This window comes from Cynoglossus semilaevis, chromosome 20, assembly GCF_000523025.1.
Source record: "Cynoglossus semilaevis isolate Cse_v1.0 chromosome 20, Cse_v1.0, whole genome shotgun sequence".
NCBI classification, from domain to species: Eukaryota; Metazoa; Chordata; class Actinopteri; order Pleuronectiformes; family Cynoglossidae; genus Cynoglossus; species Cynoglossus semilaevis.
In genome coordinates, this window is record NC_024326.1 from 313186 (window position 1) to 332069 (window position 18884).

An 18884-nucleotide genomic window follows, 5' to 3' on the forward strand; every position below is an offset into this window, starting at 1 on the left:
ATTTTGGTCATTTACCCTGAAAAAACTCGAGTTATATGGCTAAAGCAGTCCATGACTCACTGACATTACAGTAAAACATAAATTAAAAAAAATATATTTTAAGTTTATTCCCCCCTATCCCCTCGTTTTGTTCAGTAAGTTACTTTTAACAACAGCGTGAAGATTTCCAGGAGGGAGAGGAAAAGTGCAAAGTCATGCTGTGTCGGAAAGCCCAACAATGGGAGGTGACGTTCTCGCGAGAACCTGCGAGCCTTTATATAAACGTTCCAGGATCCATTCGCACCGTCAACTCTTCAAATCCGCTCATTGGCGACTACTGGTGTAACCCGAGAAGAGGTATGAGTTACGAAATAAGTACATTTTCGTTTTTTTCTACTTTGTTTTTAAAGAACATATTCTCTTAATTGTGCGTTTGAAATTTCAAGTTATTTCTTACGAGTTATTTAGTTGACGACTTTGAGTTGCTTCTTTTGAACTCAAGTCAAAAAAGAAGAACCGGATTATCGACAAGACCATGACAGTTTTTGAAAAATGTTTTTGAAAAAAAAATTCAAAGTAAAACCTTGCTTGTCATTTTTCAGTGTTCGCCGCCGAATTTGTTACACTGACAGAATTTGATAAATACTTTGAGATGCTCCTAACAAATAAGTCCGTATTCTTTTTTCTTCTTCTTGTTTTTTAAGATAACGCTGTGAAGTTTGAGGAAACGTTGCAAACACCTGTGATTTGATTGAGTTTGAAGAAGTGGTTCAACGGTTTCCTTTTGTTTTCTGTAGAGGCTGCGTGTCGACTGAGACTGAGACTGATTTTCAGTCCTCACCGAACCAGTCTGCAATTACAAAACATCCGTTTTTATTGTTTAATATCACGGTAAATGTGTCTTATATAATAAGGCACACTCGACTGAAAAGTAAGGCTTATATCATGTGATGCTGCCAGACTATTTTCGGGAAAATACGTGGGTTTTGTCGCATGTTCTTTGAGATTTGTATTTAAATTTTTTTTTTTGATTATTGATAATTCATAAATAATAAATAAATAAATAAATATTCCATGTTAGAAAAAACAATGAAAACAAGTTAACAAATATTAACTTTTATGTTCAATATGTTGGATTTTATCATAATTATAACCTCGAAATTGAAGCTTAATGTTAATATACTTTGTAGGGACGCTGTTTCATTATTTCAGAACATAGTCATTAACTATTTGTGTCATTTTCTCATGTAATCTAGTCAAACACAAGATGGCAGCAGGCAAAGCTAAAATTGGATATCTGGCCCCAGACTTCACTGCCAAAGCTGTGATGCCAGATGGTCAGTTCAAGGATCTGAAGCTGTCAGACTACAGAGGTACAACTACCCTCCACTACTGGTTCCCGACATTGATGTTGCATCATTTGAGACTCTGATTCAGTTTCCTTATGATGCCCACGTGCACATGCATTTACATGTCTAAAGAATGAATTAACATAGGATAGTTTGTCACCTGATAAACTAATGACATTCATGTTTTTGACTCCTTGATGCAGGGAAATATGTTGTGTTTTTCTTCTATCCACTGGACTTCACCTTCGTCTGCCCGACTGAAATCATCGCTTTCAGCGAAGCTGCTGAAGAATTTAGGAAAATTGGTTGTGAAGTCATTGGCGCCTCTGTGGACTCTCACTTCTCCCATTTCGCTTGGTGAGTTTCAGACATTTTACACTCGCAGGGTGATATTGTAGTGTACCATCTGACACTTCCTGTTAATATTGTCCAAGGACTAACACACCACGAAAGCAGGGCGGTCTAGGAACCATGAAGATTCCCCTGGTGTCCGACGTACGCCGCACAATCTCTACAGACTATGGCGTCCTGAAGGAAGATGAGGGTATCGCCTTCAGGTAATCTTAATTCAACCCCCTCCTCTCCCCCCAGCCCTCCATTTTGTAGATTTTTGTTGTTGGAGTCCTGCTCTAGGACACGTGGATACTTCATGGGTTATTGTTTTCCTCTTCTGCAGAGGTCTCTTCATCATTGATGACAAGGGCATCCTTAGACAGATCACCATTAATGACCTTCCAGTGGGTCGGTCTGTTGAGGAAACGATGCGTTTAGTCCAAGCATTTCAGTTCACCGACAAGAACGGAGAAGGTCAGTAACCACAGCTTTGTTGGCACTTTGTTGGTGATGTTTCACTGGTTAATACTTGTGACATGTATTTGTACCATGATGTGGTAAGATGTGGAGTCTTACGATTATTAGCTTTCCCTTTTCAGTCTGCCCAGCTGGATGGAAACCAGGAAGTGACACCATCAAACCTGACGTCCAGAAGAGCAAAGACTTCTTCTCCAAGCAGAAATAAGCACAAGATGGGATTCTGCTGTCTGCTGTAGGAGGAGTTCAGAGATTACATTTCCATTTTGAAAAGCTTTTGTGCCTAAGAAGAAATGTTTAATGTTAACGTGTCAGTTTAATTGCTTGCAGAGCTTGTAGTTGTGCACGTGGGACCAAACCATTTTTTGTAAGAACTGTATTTAATGTTGGTTTACTTTTACTGTATGGGCTTAGTGTTTATTTGTTCACGTCAGTTGTAAGTTAATATTATTAATAACATTGCATTTTTTACTGGACAAAATGCTAAGAAAAAAAACAACACTGCACCTCCTTTTACACATGTCAATGTTATTTCATCAAAATAAAGACTTAAAAGATAATTTAAGGAAATCTAAGGAACACATTTAATTTCAGTTTAAGTGAGGCAACTTGTATTTCAGGTAAGTAAGCACCCAAACCTTAGATTTGTATTTGTATTTCAGGTAAGTAAGCACCCAAAGCATCTTTTACATATTTTATTTAGTATATATATCAGGCTTTATGTTAGACATTCTTATTTACCTGTTTTATTATTATTTATTTTTTACATATGAAAGCCAGTTTCTGACTTAAATAGTTTTTAAAATTGAATTAATATAAGTGAATAAAGTAATAAGTTTAAGACATTTTGTTTACATTATCAAAAGTGTTTACTTTGCCCCTTTATTATTTACATTTAATTCCACTCTTTTATATCAATCTGTAGTACCTGGAGGCATTTTAGTTATGGTTTTCTGAAAATAAAAATTACTAAAACATTCTATATATCTACAATGTACACTACAATTGTATAATACATTGTAGCATAATCTAAACTACGTCACCTGTCGGCGGGAAAACGACCTCGTCTATTTGCGTCACCACTTTTTAACTTGATTCCTTTAGGAAACAAGCGTATATTAAAGCGTACTGTATTCAGCTAGGCTGTGTTTAACCGCAAAGGTCTATCTACATAAGTTATCGGTATTGTAAGTGTTGTTAGATTCGAAAAATATTTAATATTTTTTCGCTAAGTTCGGTCATTTTGAGCGTAGCAATGGCGCCAGGAAAAATGGCTGTCAAGAAGAAACAGGAGGAAACTACAGAGGTTTGAGCACGTTACACGTCAAATTCAAAGTTCTCAACTATGTTTTCGTAAATGTGTTTATTTATAGCTAACAACATTAATGTCTACACAATGAGATTATGTAAACGATATGCTAATTACGCGGAATGAACAGACGTGTTAATTGAGTAGTAAGGCTAGCTAGTTATATGTGTAGCAAAACAGCAAAACCACATTTAAATAATGTATTCTCTCTTTGAATACCATTTAACGTCCTTTGCTATGATGTGTGTAATTTTGACGTATTTATAGCTAATTGTTGTTTCTGTCAAAATGGTGTTTTTGTATATTAATTTAAAGTGGACAGGATTGTTCATGGGTGACCTCAAAACCAAGCAAGAGTCTCTGGTCTTTGTCAAGAGAATGATGGCTTTGGCAGTGTCTTCTATTACTTACATCAGAGGCATTTTTCCAGAGGATGCCTACAGATCCAGATATATCGAAGGTAAACACACGTCAGTGCAAACATGTCCTGTAAATTGCCACATTCTTGTTCTCCTCAAATTTGTTTAATTTCCGTAGAAACTTAACAAAAGTAATTAACAAACCAAACACTAAATAGTATTTGTGGTATTTATTATTATAAAATTGTGTAAAAAGTATGCATTTTCTAAAAAGTGTGGACTAACTATATTTTGTTTTGAAATAAAAAAGAACACATGAGGGCGCCATTTTACCATATCCTAACATCACCGTGTAGAAATGTTTTGTTTTTATAGGAAAGGAAGGAAAGCGAACTACTTGTCATTGTGACACAGCACACCACTGCACACAACCAAACTTCTTTTTCTTTTTAACCATTGTTGTGATTTTGATAGTTACTTTAATTTACTCTTTGTTGCTTGCCTTTTTTTCAAAGACCTGTGCGTCAAAGTTTTACGAGAAGACTTCAACAGACCTGGTGCATGCAAAGTTGTAAAATGGTAATTAAATTATCCATGTTTTGTTGGTCTGATACTGTGATGTATGTGAATAGAAGTACTTAACACTAACTTAAATCTAATGAAATGTAATGTCTGTATGTTTCAGGATGATGGGCTGCTTTGACGCACTGGAGAAACAGTATGTAAGTTATTTTCACCCTACAGTATAATGGGACCAGTGTATAAATTAAGACAACATAACACAAGAAGTTCATAACACAATATATTATAATACATATCAAAATTACAAACTAGTTCTTTGATATTTTGATAATTTTTAATGTCTTTTTTACAGCTCCAGATTGTGTTCATTGGGGTAAGTCAGTAGAATTGATTATTTTTACTCAATGTTTGCATAGACATGGCAGACACCAGGATGGTTTTGTGCTTTTCAAATCTAGGTGCACACCAACCCAGATGAACCAAATGTAAGTTTACTTCCAAAGTGAAACATAGATAGAATAGAAATAATACAGGAGGAAACATTAATGTTTGATTTTTTTTTCTTTTTATCTAGTGCATTATTGAGTCCTACCAGTTCAAAATCAAATACACTGACCAGGGCCCAGAGATGGACATTCTCAGGTTTGGTTTGGATGTGAAGTGCTGTGCTTGCACTAACGTCACGTTAATGCCTCAACTGCAATGTCATTTTCATTATACTGCAGGAACAACTTGGAAATGGAGGTGACGGCTGACGTCAAGACAGCCTCGGTGCTGCTCATCAGGAAGCTTATCCTCCTGTTGCAGAACCTGGACCCTCTTCCCAAAAAGGTCTACCTCAACATGAAGCTCTACTATTATGACGAGGGTGAGACAAGTCTTTGACACACCTTTTAGAAAAAAACAAAACAAAAACAACAACAACAACACAACTTATTTTCTCTATGTTTGCTCATATCTCCAAGTCACACCTGAAGACTACCAACCTCCTGGGTTCAAGGAGGGTGATTGTGACAGGCTGTGGTTTGAGGGAACAGCTGTGCATTTTAGAGTTGGTGAGGTGCCAACAAACTTTCACAGCCTGAAACTTCAGATTTCTACTGAGCAAGGCCGGTTGGAGTCAATTAAGAAGGGGGGCTTCGTCCAAACAGATACAGTTTTGCAGGGAAATCACTCAGGTATCAAGGTGGGTCCACAGAGACATTGCTACTTTGCTCTCATTTCTTCAGCTTTTAAAATATTAATACTAATTAAAACACTTTGTTATAGGCTCCTTCTACAAGAAAATACAGCAATGAACTGCCATCTGAAGATGGTGAGTAAGTGCACTGCAGCTCACACAAAATAAGGTTTTTTTGGGTTGATTTGTTTATCTTACCCTCATGCAGAGTCGGCTCAATTCAAGAAACCCAAAAGGCCTACAGCAAAGGTAAAGAGCTACAAAGCCATGTCTGTAGTATAGCCAGCTGGTAAAAGCAAATATTAGCTGTAGATGAGGGCAAAAATATTAAATACATGAATTCATTTTTTCCAGGTAAACTTAATTCACATACCTTCTAAACACACTGACTTTATTTAAAAAAAAATTGAACTCAACTAGATTAGTGCTCTTCATGGCAGATGATAGCCAGAGTTGACTATGGCGTTTTGTTTTTTGTTTTAGAAACCCTCGGCTGCCAAAAGTCTGGCAAGGAGGAAAAGAAAAGTTTAGTCATCACAGAAAATCTGACAATTCCTGTGATTGACAAACAAGTTATAGTACGTTACACCTGTTCAAATTTTAACTAATGTTCCAGTAAAAGGTTTAATTTAGGGGTTTTAAATAAACACAGAAGTTTTCAAAATAGCGTTTCACATTTATTGGGTTTTCTTTGTGTACAAAATATATCGTGAAATTTAGTGCAAATCTCGTAATCCTTTGCAAGAAAGGCAGATGCGGTGCAAAGTGACTCAATGATAATGACGCGCCGAGAGCAATGACACATAAGCAATGATGCAGAAATAGGCTATGATTAAAGACATGCAATACAAGTTTTTGATATGTACATATCTGACAATATTTCTCTTAGCGATCAAGTTATTCACCAAATTGTTGTAACATAACAGAGCGTTCGCTTAGTTTGACAGAGCATGTGGTAGATGAGAAGATAAACCATCTGTCAGGTGACAAAGCAGCGAAACTTTTGTTTGTCAACTTGACATTGAAACTAAAGAGAGAAGTCCCTAGTGTGGGTTGACAGTTAAAAGTCCTTGTTATCGTTCGTCACCCAGGGTACAGCCACCAACCACTTTATTTTGTTGTTGAACTAGGCAGCACCTGTGACTGTTGTTACAAAGAAATACTTCATACTTTGGTGCTAAAGAACCCATTGTGTATGTTGTCAATTAGAGAAGCATTTAAAGAATTTAAAAAAGTAGCTGCTATATTGTAGTATTGTCCCAGAAAATGTTTTCACCTTTTTTAGCATTTAAAGAATTTAAAAAAGTAGCTTTGATTATATAACTATGGCACATTTTAGATCAATATTTCAAATTTACTTTGTTACCAAAACTACTGGGAAAACGTTTTTTTTTTGGCTCAACCTGCTTAAAAAGAGTCTTCTGTTAATCTTCATCAATATAATTCCACTGATCCAGGCCTGTTTTCTTTCACATCTGAATACCGTTGACGTTCTTACTAAGTGATTACAGAGTTGTCTTGGTCCAGATCATCAGCCAGTGGCTCAGCGAAGGCCTCACCGTTCTTTGTGTGCATCTTCTAGAAGAGGCTGTCCACGTCACCCATCTCCACAAACACAGTCTTCAGCTGGGTGTAATACTCTATGGTTACCTGTCCATTCTCCCGCCCAATACCTGGCGAATGTAGAGATTGTGAATGTACACTGACATCATTTTTTTGCTATAACCGAATGACAGTGGATCATTTAGACCCCAGGTGCATGCGGTCAAACTGTACCTGACATTTTAAAGCCACCAAAGGGAACCTCCACCGGAGTGATATTGTAGTTATTGATGAAACAGGAACCGGCCTTGAGATGTTCAACCACACGATGGGCTCGCTTCACGTCCCTGCGGTTGTGAATCAAAGAAGACGTTAGAGTTGAATGACTGTGGAGAAGTCCCGACCTACGATTTTACTCTGAACCTACCTGGTGAAAACCCCTGCGGCCAGACCCAAGGTGGTGCTGTTGGCTCTCTGGAGCACTTCCTCCTCCGTTTCGAAAGACAACACAGACATGACAGGACCAAAGATCTCCTCCTTCACACAGGTCATCTCATCTGTGCAGTTGCCTGTAGGTGGAGGAGGGGGGCGTGTTTAAGTCCATATATCCATGGTCAACAGTTGTATTTATTTAAATGGCGCAAACTCTCACCCAGCACACATGGAGTCATGTAGTATCCACCTTTGAGTTTAGGGTCTGATGGGTCATACAGTTCACCTCCACACAACACTGTGGCTCCCTCTTTCTTTGCCTGATTCACAAAGTGGAGAACTTTCTCCAAGTGTGCTTTGCTGACTAGTGCTCCCATTCTTGTGCTCTCCATCAGCGGGTCTCCGATCTCTATCGCCTGTGTTCGTTTCACCACTTCTTCGAGAAACTCGGGCAGAATATCTTTCTGAACAAAAACTCTTGTACCGTTGCTGCAGACCTTGTAATATACAGGCAAAGAAAGGGCTTTCAGTCCAAACACAAACTTATACGCTTCTTATATAAAAACCCCATTACCTGGCCTTGGGACAGGAAATTTGCCATTAGAGCTCCTCTCACAGCATTTTTCATATCACAGTCTGAAAATATGAGCAGTGGCGACTTCCCTCCAAGCTCCAGAGTCACTGGTTTGACCCCCTTGGATGCCATCTCCATGATCTGTTGACAAAAGTCACAGGGACACCCCATTCATTGTTCCCATCTGGCTACATATAAGAAGCGCTCTTGTCTTGACAAAACCTGGACTAATACAGAATCCTGAAAAGTTGATGTCATGTCTCCCAAGAAGCCCTGACCTTCTTGCCGGTGGGGACACTCCCAGTAAAGGACACTTTAGCCACATCAGGGTGGTGGCAGAGGAACGTCCCAGTGTCCTCGCCGCCCTGCACCACGCTGAAAAGCCCGTCTGGCGCTCCGGCCTTAGCATAGATTTCTGCGAGCATGACCGCTGTGACAGGAGTCACAGGCGAAGGCTTGAACACCATGGAGTTCCCTGTTGAATAATGAACACACATTGGAAAATAATAACTTTTGTGGGTTTTTTTTTTAAAATATAATTTTGATCTTATTTTTAACCTAAATTTGCGAGAGAGGTTTATATATCACTACAAACAACCAGATATGATTCATTAACAATTACGAATTACGAATTCCCCCATACCACAGGCCAGGGCTGGAGCCGATTTCCAAGCTGCTATCTGAAAAGGATAATTCCAGGCACCAATGCCAACGCAGACTCCCAAAGGCTCCCTGCGGGTGTAGGCAAAGGATCCTCCGGACAACTGCACATGCTGACCTGGTCAAGAGAAAAACAACTGGATCATAAAACGCTCACCTGTGCGAATAAACGGAAAGTACCGCCTTCTTTACGCTGACGACCAACCTGCTAAAGTACTGGCCATCCCTGCGTAGTATTCTATACAGAGTCTGGCAGAGTCCACGTCCAAACGGGCCTCTGTGATGGACTTTCCATTGTTGACCACCTCCATCTCGGCGATCTCCTCTCTGCGGGCCTGTACAGCATAGAAAAACCTCACAGATGTAATACACCGCGTGCCGACGTAGTAAACATCAGAGAAATCTGGTTGTCAAGCCATTATCTTGCGACAAGTTTCGTCACTTAATTGATTTAAATAAGGAGAGACAGACAGAGTGTCAACACCTCAATTATATGAGCGGCTTCAATCATGATCCGTGCTCTCTCCATCCCCGACAGTTTGCTCCAGTGGCCGTAGGCCAGCTTTGCAGCATTCACAGCCTCGTCGACGTCTCCAGAACCACATGGCTCCAAATAGCAAAGGACTTGCCCTTTTGGTGAAAAACAAATACTATAGGACAGTGTTTCCCATATATTTTTTTTTTCTGGGGACCCATATTTTAAAAGTCACAAACCTCCGCAACCCAAGACATTATACGTAAACTCCTGGGAAACATGATGCGAGACGACCTCCCCAAAAAACTCTTGCGACCCACCTGAGGGTAGCGACCCAGTAGGCTATTGTAGTTGGGGATTGGCGTCAACATCACAGTACTGCCAGTGAGGTATGTATTTACTGTGTTAAATAGGTCAGAGAGTTTCTGTTTGACAAAGCCATGTTGCTTTGCCTGTTTGTGTGATTAAAGGACACGATAAAACCTAAGTCATCCTTTGACAAAGAAGAAGGGTTTTAAGGCTCAGCCGCAGGAATTTGGCCTGCAATGTGCAGCATGCAGAAAAGGGTGGGCATCGGTTCTAGCTCAACGGTTCCAAAATTAAGCTTTGGAGAACACAGGTTAAGGAGACTTAACATCTAACAGGCAGGCTATTGTAGTTGGGGATTGGCGTCACTGCCTTCATTAATGCTGGCTTGGCATAGAGGCTACAGCAGTGGTTCTATAAGTGGGTAGACAAGATAGACAAAACATTCAAAAAATAGTTAAGGTGAGGGTGGAGATGAGTGAGTGTCACTGGAATTTAATGACAGTTGAAAGAGCAGAAGGAATAAAAGGAAAGGTTGGCATTGGTACTGAGATATGCTATGATTTGTAATATTTTCATTAGGAGGGACCAGGCTGAATTATTATTCAGATACTAGGTGACTCGTTGTCACGAGAAGTTCTTCTGAACTCCCCATGAGGTTTTCACAAGTGACAGCTTAAAACACGGACGTATAACGCATACGTCACTTTGCCAAGCAGCCTGATTAATGCATGTCTTACCCGTTGCAGGTTCATATACTTTTTCTTTACTGAGCTTCTCTTGGCTCGCCCTTCTCTTGCCAGCCCAGAAGTTCAGCGGTACGGTGACCTTTACCGAGCCCGAGGAAGCGCATCGTACCAACTCCTTATGAGCAGCAACTGGGGCTGGCCACAGAAGAGGCCGCCGCAGGGTCGCCGACAACCTCCGGAGCATAGTCCACCCCTATACACACTAGCTCCACCGCTGTCTACAACGAACACAGATAATGTTGAGTGAAACATCAAAAGTCATATTATAATGTCGTTTATGCGTCTTAGTCAGAACCATATATGCAACGATCACAAAGTGTTTAAATATTAAAATAATTCTATTTAATAACTCAGCGTTCTTCCAAACACTTACTTATTTTGCTGACGCAAAAGCAGGGGACGGGTCTATGCACGACAGGGGCTAAAAGTATGGCAGCTTTCCGAACATCACATTTGATTGGACAGCTTTCCTGTCAATCACAACAAGAACCGTGAAACTTGTAATTTAAAATCTCCATTTTCTTTCTTTATTTTTTTTTTTACCAAACAGCCTCATTTTAAATAAATGCGTAAAATAAATGTAAAAATAAATAAAAGTTATTACGCTTATAATCATTTAAAGTTACGCCAGCGTGGTGGGTGGAGCTCCGATGCAGTCATATCCCAGCACTGTTACTGTGGCAGCACATTGCAAGTATGGCCGGGGACAGTGAAACACATCTGGAGGACCGCGGCGAGAAAACCAATGTTATTCGACAACCTTTTCTCATCGGTGTCTCCGGAGGCACAGCCAGCGGCAAGGTCGGAACCCCGTCGAGCGAAACTAGAGTTTTTAACAAATTGTCATTTCGTAGAAGGGCAGCAGAAAGGGTTGGCAGCTGGCTGCGCGTTGACCGCGTGGCTTCTGCGACGCCGCGTTGATTGACAGCTCAGACTATCATCTGTTCAACCTGTCCAGCTCACAGACCATAGAACCGCTGTTCCTTTGTGTCTGCTACACCGCCTCTGACAATTCGAGATTCGTTTCGACTCGAATCGCCGTTCTTTACGCGCGAGCAGATTCGCTGCGTCGTCCTAACCCACACTTTAGAAAGGCATCTTAAATTTGCCCCACTTGCTAAGCTGAATTCCTTCACAGGCTAGCTTAGCATTGCCGGTGCGAGACAATAGCTAGCTACTCTTAGCCACCAGTGCTGCTAACTCGCCTCAGGGAGGAAATCTGTGTTTGTAAACACAGACAAGTACACTTTCTGTCCACGTTTCCGTAGCGACATTGTGATGTTTATAATCAAAAAGAACTTAATGTATCCTCAGATGTTAAATAACGCCAATGACCTAGATATTGGTGTGGTTAATGATAACAGACGTACCCGCCAGCGGGAAAACATTAGCGGGTCCTTTAAAAAGGCAGTCGCGCCCCCGCTCCCTTTTGTTTTTACTCATAGGTTGCTTAATAAGGAAAACAGGTGCTGCAGATATAGCAGAACAAAACGCATTTCCATTTTGTTTGCATAATAACGGGCACCGTTTCTGCACCTGTGCTTCATTTAGTATTTTCAGACCAACATTTATTTAATACGTCACTACATTTCTTTGTTTAATCTTTTAAAAACGGACGCGTCGGTGTATTTGCGTTAAGCGAATTTCCAGAATTCTCGCTCAGACTGGGACACTGATTTAGAATTTCAATAGCAAAAGTCTTGTTTTTCATAATAAAAAAAACTGTATTTATTTTACGGCGTTGACACAAAAGTTGACGTTTTATATATTTATTTCAACCTCGTCTCAGAAGTCGGAGCACTGTTAAAGGGCCAGTAGTTGTTTTTCTTACCGTAAATCCAGGCCTCAGAACCTTTTATGGGGGGAGCCGGGGGGTGATAGAGTCGCAGGATTCAGGTTTGATACCACCGGAGGCTGAATTGTCAGGAAGATATTATGTGGGGGGAAAAAACTGCCAAATCACTGCAGATATTGTCGATGAGAGTTCGAAATGTTGAGCAATAAATAAACAGTAGGGTAGGTTTTTTTTTTTTTTGTACCTCTGATTTCAAGTGCGTTATTACAGTCATCGTGAGTCAGGTGGCAGCTGACTTCATGGTTGGTGGGGTTAACGAGGGCAAACGAGAGTTGTCGCAGTTGCTGAACTCGTGGCAGAATTTAGCACTCCCCCCTTCAGAACTTGCTTACCTCGACCACAGGGTTCGCTATTTTTTTTTTTTTATTGAATCACGGCTTATTCTGTGTTTCCTGTTTGTTTAGTCGTCAGTGTGTGAGAAAATTATGGAGCTGCTGGGTCAGAACAAGATCGACCATCACCAAAGACAGGTGGCGATCCTGAGCCAGGACAGTTTCTACAAGGTGTTGACTCCAGAGCAGAAAGCCAAGGCACAAAAGGGCCAATTCAACTTTGATCATCCAGGTATAAATCCTGCACGTCTTGTACAATGCTGGCGAAATCACCCGTCTACAGTTTGTACCAGTAGTCAGATGCATGACCATTCTCTTTTGAGCTGGACATTCATCATTTATACCTTACTTATAATTTGTATAGTCGGACATATCTGGGTTTTCAAGTTTGACAAAAAAAATAGATGTATAAATATATGAATACGCCAAACGTATTGATTTACTTTAAGATCCGATGTGACGCAGTTCACATGCGGCGCTACGGGTACCGCCCAAAACCTGCTGTGTACTGAGCAAACAGGTGTTTGACAGGACACGAAGGACACTTTTATAACCTTAATAAATATTGTCGGTATTGATATTAGTGTATTATAACAAGATGGCACAATTACTAAATCAAAAGAAGAAAAAAACAGAAGTTGGAAACATTTAAAATGCTTAATAATAATATATATATATTTAGTTTGACTCTTGATCTGCAGCAGCTTTGGTGCCATGCGGTTCTATTGGTATCGGTACAAGTATAGCCTCCTTTTTTTCTTTTTTTTTTTTTTTTTTTTTTTTTGGAGTCTGACATTGCTGCCTCATGCTCGTATTTCCTTTTTAGGCTCATTTTTAAAAACCCACTGTCAGCAGGCCTCTGCCTCGCGGGCAGCTGCTCTGTGACTCAGACTGGAGCCAACACGTGGGCCATCAGGGATCCCCACATTGCTGAAAGTGCAGTGTGTGTGTGTGTGTACGTGTATCTGGTCGCACACTAGGATTGAGACAGTCTAAGCCTCGTGTGCAGTCGGAGGAGGAGAATCTGCGAACGATTGATAGATTTAGCTTGGTAAATGAAAAAAAAACAAAAAAACTTGGACTTAATCGATGACTGACTCGGGGAGAGTCATCACAAATTTTAAGAAAACCTACAAAGCTTTAAAAAAACAACTGTTGATGCGCTTTGTATGCCAGGTTCAAAATACCAAAGGGACATTTTTCTAATTCAGCTAATATTCAAATGTCAGTTTTCCTTCCTCTCCTCAGATGCCTTCGACAATGAGCTGATCATGAAAACATTGTGGCAGATCCTGCAGGGCAAGACTGTCCAGATACCTGTTTACGATTTTGTTACTCATTCCAGGTGAGCTCTCTTTCATTCTCCCAGGCATGTAGGATCACGCTGTGTTCATGGCATCACAATTAAGTTAGAGTTATTTATAATTTTTTTTTGTATCATTTCAGGAAGGACGAGTTTATCACTGTATACCCGGCAGATGTGGTCCTATTCGAGGGCATCCTCATGTTCTATTCTCAGGAAATCAGAGACGTGTTCCAGATGAAGCTGTTCGTGGACACAGATCCAGATACGAGGCTCTCCCGTCGAGGTGTGTATGCAGAGCCTGGCCGTAGAGCGGTGTCCCTACAAACGTCACAGTATCATCGCTGCATCGGAATTGATTGGTTGCTATGTGGTTTTTTTTTTTTTTCAGTCTTAAGAGACATCAGTGAGCGAGGGAGAGAGCTGGAGCAGGTCCTGACTCAGTACATTACTTTTGTGAAACCGGCGTTTGAAGAATTCTGTTTACCAGTGAGTAATCCGGCCTATCAAATATTCATTATTGTTTCAAACGGTATAAGGTGTATGGGTGGGGGAAAAAAAAAACAAAAAAAAAACAAGAATTGTGTGACTTTTTTTTTTTTTTTTTTTTTTTTTTTTTTCAAAGAAGTATGCAGATGTGATTATTCCTCGGGGAGCAGATAACCTCGGTAAGGTCAAAAAGTTTTCTCCAATACTCCAAGTTGCCGTATCATGTGTTGGACGTTAAAAAAAAAGTTGTATGGGGTTTCTGTAAAGCTTTTTGATTAGCGACACACAGTTTGCGATTTTTTTTTTTTTTTTTTTTTTTTGGCAAGCGTGATATCGATTTTAGTCGAATCAGATTTCCTAAAATTGACAGTACGTACAATAATTAGTGTTCTTTGGTAGGTCGAGATGACAAAAAAAATTCAATTCGCATTGTTTATTTTTAGTGACCTTTAGAAACAAGAACAGTCTTGGAATATAATTTAAGATCAAGCACAGCAGGTAACAAGATGACAAGAAAGGCTGTAATCTCTGCTTTGTCATCTGACAGGTCATTTATCTACCATATCCTCTGCCAAACAAATGCTCAGACTTGGAACAGCTCTGGTAATGCGACGTCTGATGGAGAAAACACCCCCCCCCGACCCCCGCTGACTCAGTGATGTAGTCTTGGATTAGGTTTTTTTCTGACTCTGCGGTTGCTCCCCCGCAGTCTAAATTAGCGGTAAACTCCTCACAAATGGTGAGCTAGGAACTTTAGTGGCTCGCTAGTAACTACTTAGCATGCTACATGTCAGTACGTAGGGTACCGTTTTTTTGAGTACCTTAGCGCGTTGTTTCCCAAAGACTGAATCGCAACCCTCGCAACGCCCACGGGCTGTATGTTTTTCCACCCCTGGTGTAAACCTTAACTGCAGTGAGCCTGCAGGGCAAAACACAACTTAATGGTGGAATGAATTGTCGTTTGTACTAACCGTGTGTTGTGTTTAGAATAAAAAAAGCAGGTATAAACTAAAGCCTAAAATGCAAGACTGAATTCTACGTTGTTAAAATGACAGCCTTTTTTTTTTTTTTTTCTTCTTCTCTCTCTCCCACAGTGGCCATCAACCTAATAGTACAGAACATCCAAGACATTCTGAACGGTGGGCTGAGCAAGCGTCACAACGGCTGCTTGAACGGCCACAGCACTCCACGACAGCGACGGACCTCCGAGTCCAGCAGCCGACCTCATTGACCACATCACACCTCTCTTCACACGGCGGAGAGGGGTGTGGGGGTTGTGCTGTAAATAATGCCTGTCTAAAGTTTAAAAAAAAAAAAGAAAAAAAGGAAAACAAATCGGTATTTAAGAGAAAAGAGCTGCAAAAAAGAATTTGAAATGCCTTTCAATGTTGTAATTACAGAGATGAAAGAGAGCTGGCTTTCGCTGGGAAAATGCGGCCGTGGCTCACACATCTTCAAATTGTCTGGCTTGCTGAGCTCAAGAAGATTCACTTTGTATGTTAAACATTGGGTTGTTCAGGCTGTAGGACACTGATCCGCCTTGTCATGGCAAGACCTACTGCCTAAAGACAACCTGTCAGGTGAATGGGCTGTTACGTCAGCGTAATTTTTGGTGCCCGTTTTTTGTTTTTTTTTTGGAAGGGTCCAGTTTCATCTCTATAATTACTCTTAATGAGTTACTTTCACGGTCATTTAAGAATTTTGTCAAGTGGGTCAAAGAGAAGCGCTTCTTGAGATGTGACCATGGGTTAAATACTACCCCATGTATTTTCCTCCCAGACTATTGTTTTTTTTTTTTTGTTTTTATTTTGGGACTGTATTGTTTTTTGTTTTTTTTGTTCCCTGTTGTGCTATGAAATCTCATGCCGATGAATAAATGGGGGAATTTTTTTTTTTTTTTTGTGGGAAAAAAACTTTGAAAAGAAAGGGGGGGGGGGGGGGGGTTTGGATGCATGAGTTTCAAATATGCTTTAGAAGATGAGTTGAACAAACTAGGCTCCATTTGGAAGGACAATCTTGGCAATGCCTTTTATGTTCCTATGCTGTAATTAGTATAAACAAGTTACACGACAGGTTTTGTTTATGTTGCTAGCCGAGATGCACAATGAACTTTTAGTACTGCGAAAATTAATATAAACGTCTCAAAACATTTGTGACGTGATCCAGTGTTATGGGTACTTCAAAAATATTTCACTTACTGCGCCCCCACCCCCCCGCTGGGTGACCTGTTATGTATTTACCTTAATAATATTAATGAGAAACGCTTAAGTTATGAATAAATGGTTGGTTCCATTGAGTGGTTAATATGTTATCTAATGGTATGGATTTTCATATGCCAGTGATATGATACATACACTCAGGTTGATTACACCCTTCAGTATTTCAGGAGAGGAAGGTGTTCAATGCCCCCATGCAGTGTCACTCATTCCAGGTGTTTAAACGTAAAATTTACTCACCAAAATCCACCGCAATGCCTCTGCAAAGATGCCTCAGGTTTGTACAGCCAGAATCCACATAAGGCAAACCGTTATAACAGTAAATAGATCTCTTTTTTTTCTTCTTCTGTATTTCATGTGTTTGTATTTGTTGTATGATGTTTAAAATAATTTTTTTATATATATATATCATGGGTTTTGTACTGTATGGCTGCTGCACTGGTTTAGGAGCGTCTGGATGATTTCTGTGTGATTGTCAGTTATCAAAAAATAAATAAAATAAACTGATCCATGCCAGAGTGCCAAAGGCTGAGTGATTTATTTGGAGAGATCTGAAAGTTTAGACAACATGGTTTGCAACCCACTGGGTCGTTTTGCAATCTTGCACATTCACCAGCAGGGGGAGCAACGTACTGCAGTTTGATTACAACAAGCGTGCAAAGTTCTTTGAAAAGTTCCGAGTTTAAATACCCAAAAGATGCTGGGATATTTGGACTTTTTGCATAATGTTTATAATAAAGTTATGATTAAGACCACGAGCCCCTACTTCGTTGCGTACACATTAAAGTGTCGTGCCGTCGGAATCAGATTCCTCCCCGTATATAAGTGTTGTCTTCAAATTGGATATACGAAATATCAAATATCCAAAAGCTTGCAATTGCTGCTATAAAATTAAAGGTAATCAAAAGTTGTTTTAAGATGCAACCAACGACAGCAAACAGTCAGACCAGCGAGTGAGAGCAAAAAAATTAGCTATATGTTACGCTAAATAATATTACACGTTTAAAATTCATGAACCAATATTGTCAAAGAACTGATAAACATTTAAAACGAATTAATTAAATAAAATTGGAAATAGTTGTAATATTCGAGATGTACGTGAACACACCGGGGGAGGGATCCAAGATGGTGGTATGTAATACTGCTTCGTGGCTCTGGTCTAAATTTGTCAATCAATCCAGCACTACCACAGTTTAAATGTTTGTCCTGTGCTTCTGAAATATGCGCGACAGAAATTCGGACTTCAATTCAAAGCTACTCTAGAGAATGTCACCAACGTGAGGCCGTTGGGTGACGACTTCCGCTGGTTTTTGAAGGTACACTCGCAGCCCATTAGCTTAGCATTGCTATTGCTGTTATTATTACTGACCCTGCAGTTCGCCAAAGACACAACAACTGTGTACTGTTAGGTCATTTAAATACGGTTACTTAAATGAAACATTTCCTCCTGTATGTACTCTGGGAGGTTAAATTAACTACGGTTACTTAAATGAAACATTCCCTCCTGTATGTACTCTGGGAGGTTAAATATTTAAGTGTACTTACCGTTTCTCTTTGCTTGACGCACCAACACGTTTGATATTCATTATTATTATTATTATTCTTTATTTAGCTGAAGTGTGGTAACTGTGGAGAGATCCCAGAGAAATGGCAGTATGTTACCCTGGTGGTAAGAACACAATCCTCTCAATGTGTCCCTACAGTTGACCATAGTTCTTTAAGAAATTTGCTTTAATACTTTCAATTTTTTTATTATAGGAAAGTGTTCCACTGAAAGGAGGAAGAGGCAGCGCCAGCATGGTGCAAAAGTGTAAACTCTGTGCCAGAGAAAATTCAATTGGTACAAACTGAAATGTCCATTCATTGAATTAGTCTGACTATATATAATATAATCCAAATATATATTTCTTCCACACAGATATTCTGGGGGACACGATCACACCTTATAATGTAAGTGAGCCACTTAATATGGTAGAACCAGCATTTATTATTTTTTTATTTTTTTTCCTGTCCTCATTCAAATTGCTGTCTTACTAATGAGGAGAAAAGCATAATTTTGAAAATATTACAATTTTTTAAATTTAATTTAATTGTTTAATTTTCAGGCAGAAAACAGTGAAACCTTCAAAACGATGGTGCAGTTTGAGTGTAGAGGGCTGGAGCCTGTTGACTTTCAGCCACAGGTAAGTGTGTGTGTGTGTGTGTGTGTGTGTGTGGGTCAACCATTTCCCTGAAGGTTGTGACTTTTTTTTGAAAGAATACACGTAAACCTATTTGTGAAACAAACTAACACAGAACACAAACAGTTATTTCATGTTAGTTTCACATGACATGAGTTTAAAAAAAATAAATAAAAAATTCTGTATTTGGTTTACAGGCTGGTTTTGCTGCAGAGGGAGCAGAGACTGGAACACAATTTCCTGAAATTAACCTTCAAGAAAAT

The 18884-nt window shown here is 39.8% G+C and overlaps 5 protein-coding genes across 7 annotated transcripts in view; 4 read left to right on the plus strand and 1 right to left on the minus strand.

Annotated features, from left to right (window-relative positions):
* The first annotated feature begins 179 nt into the window (after positions 1-179).
* On the plus strand, positions 180-2698 carry prdx1 (peroxiredoxin 1). Of its 2 annotated transcripts, none has more exons than XM_008333621.3 (6): positions 180-336; positions 1236-1352; positions 1532-1685; positions 1763-1885; positions 2005-2135; positions 2261-2698. In XM_008333621.3, the coding sequence occupies exons 1-6, from the start codon at positions 195-197 to the stop codon at positions 2344-2346; spliced, it is 753 nt and encodes a 250-aa protein (XP_008331843.3). In that variant the 5' UTR covers positions 180-194; the 3' UTR covers positions 2347-2698. The 2 variants fall into 2 exon arrangements, with proteins under 2 accessions (XP_008331843.3, XP_008331844.1); XM_008333622.3 differs by lacking the exon at positions 180-336 and adding an exon at positions 846-870.
* Positions 2633-6324, plus strand: zte38 (zebrafish testis-expressed 38). Its single transcript, XM_008333624.3, has 13 exons — positions 2633-2758; positions 2801-3444; positions 3763-3907; positions 4322-4385; positions 4492-4528; positions 4681-4701; positions 4787-4813; positions 4903-4970; positions 5054-5196; positions 5294-5514; positions 5598-5643; positions 5717-5757; positions 5992-6324. The coding sequence occupies exons 2-13, from the start codon at positions 3394-3396 to the stop codon at positions 6037-6039; spliced, it is 912 nt and encodes a 303-aa protein (XP_008331846.1). The 5' UTR covers positions 2633-2758; positions 2801-3393; the 3' UTR covers positions 6040-6324.
* A 569-nt stretch (positions 6325-6893) lies between these two features.
* aldh9a1b (aldehyde dehydrogenase 9 family, member A1b) lies at positions 6894-10716 on the minus strand. Its single transcript, XM_008333623.3, has 11 exons — positions 10620-10716; positions 10238-10464; positions 9201-9346; positions 8922-9051; positions 8700-8834; positions 8335-8531; positions 8057-8197; positions 7703-7979; positions 7478-7619; positions 7285-7397; positions 6894-7181 (listed from the first exon to the last, which is right to left on the minus strand). The coding sequence occupies exons 2-11, from the start codon at positions 10428-10430 to the stop codon at positions 7087-7089; spliced, it is 1569 nt and encodes a 522-aa protein (XP_008331845.1). The 5' UTR covers positions 10431-10464; positions 10620-10716; the 3' UTR covers positions 6894-7086.
* Positions 10717-10892: 176 nt separating this feature from the next.
* On the plus strand, positions 10893-15546 carry uck2b (uridine-cytidine kinase 2b). The gene is made up of 7 exons (XM_025052340.1): positions 10893-11047; positions 12506-12665; positions 13682-13778; positions 13880-14022; positions 14128-14225; positions 14356-14404; positions 15320-15546. The coding sequence occupies exons 1-7, from the start codon at positions 10943-10945 to the stop codon at positions 15454-15456; spliced, it is 789 nt and encodes a 262-aa protein (XP_024908108.1). The 5' UTR covers positions 10893-10942; the 3' UTR covers positions 15457-15546.
* Positions 15547-17413: 1867 nt separating this feature from the next.
* The window catches only part of czib (CXXC motif containing zinc binding protein), a 1828-nt gene continuing 357 nt past the window's right edge, over positions 17414-18884 (plus strand). Inside the window, exons 1-7 of one of the 2 annotated variants that reach the window (XM_008333626.2) lie at positions 17417-17572; positions 17674-17757; positions 18054-18110; positions 18200-18281; positions 18360-18391; positions 18547-18624; positions 18819-18884. In XM_008333626.2, coding sequence (XP_008331848.1) covers positions 17534-17572; positions 17674-17757; positions 18054-18110; positions 18200-18281; positions 18360-18391; positions 18547-18624; positions 18819-18884 — 438 coding nt within the window. In that variant the 5' untranslated portion in view covers positions 17417-17533. Of the gene's footprint in view, positions 17573-17673; positions 17758-18053; positions 18111-18199; positions 18282-18359; positions 18392-18546; positions 18625-18818 lie in introns of both variants that reach the window. The other variant, XM_017042274.2, reaches the window with a different exon arrangement.

Coding starts and splice junctions, on each gene's coding strand:
- aldh9a1b (XM_008333623.3), bottom strand. CDS start 10,430: ATGCTCCGGAGGTTGTCGGCGACCCTGCGGCGGCCTCTTCTGTGGCCA. Junction 9,052..9,200: donor AAGCCGCTCATATAATTGAG/GTGTTGACACTC, acceptor TATGCTGTACAG/GCCCGCAGAGAGGAGATCGC. Junction 7,398..7,477: donor GCCGCAGGGGTTTTCACCAG/GTAGGTTCAGAG, acceptor TCACAACCGCAG/GGACGTGAAGCGAGCCCATC.
- uck2b (XM_025052340.1), top strand. CDS start 10,943: ATGGCCGGGGACAGTGAAACACATCTGGAGGACCGCGGCGAGAAAACC. Junction 13,779..13,879: donor GATTTTGTTACTCATTCCAG/GTGAGCTCTCTT, acceptor GTATCATTTCAG/GAAGGACGAGTTTATCACTG. Junction 14,023..14,127: donor TACGAGGCTCTCCCGTCGAG/GTGTGTATGCAG, acceptor TTTTTTTTTCAG/TCTTAAGAGACATCAGTGAG.
- zte38 (XM_008333624.3), top strand. CDS start 3,394: ATGGCGCCAGGAAAAATGGCTGTCAAGAAGAAACAGGAGGAAACTACA. Junction 4,529..4,680: donor ACGCACTGGAGAAACAGTAT/GTAAGTTATTTT, acceptor TCTTTTTTACAG/CTCCAGATTGTGTTCATTGG. Junction 5,758..5,991: donor CCAAAAGGCCTACAGCAAAG/GTAAAGAGCTAC, acceptor TTTTTGTTTTAG/AAACCCTCGGCTGCCAAAAG.
- prdx1 (XM_008333621.3), top strand. CDS start 195: ATGCTGTGTCGGAAAGCCCAACAATGGGAGGTGACGTTCTCGCGAGAA. Junction 337..1,235: donor CTGGTGTAACCCGAGAAGAG/GTATGAGTTACG, acceptor CATGTAATCTAG/TCAAACACAAGATGGCAGCA. Junction 2,136..2,260: donor CACCGACAAGAACGGAGAAG/GTCAGTAACCAC, acceptor TTCCCTTTTCAG/TCTGCCCAGCTGGATGGAAA.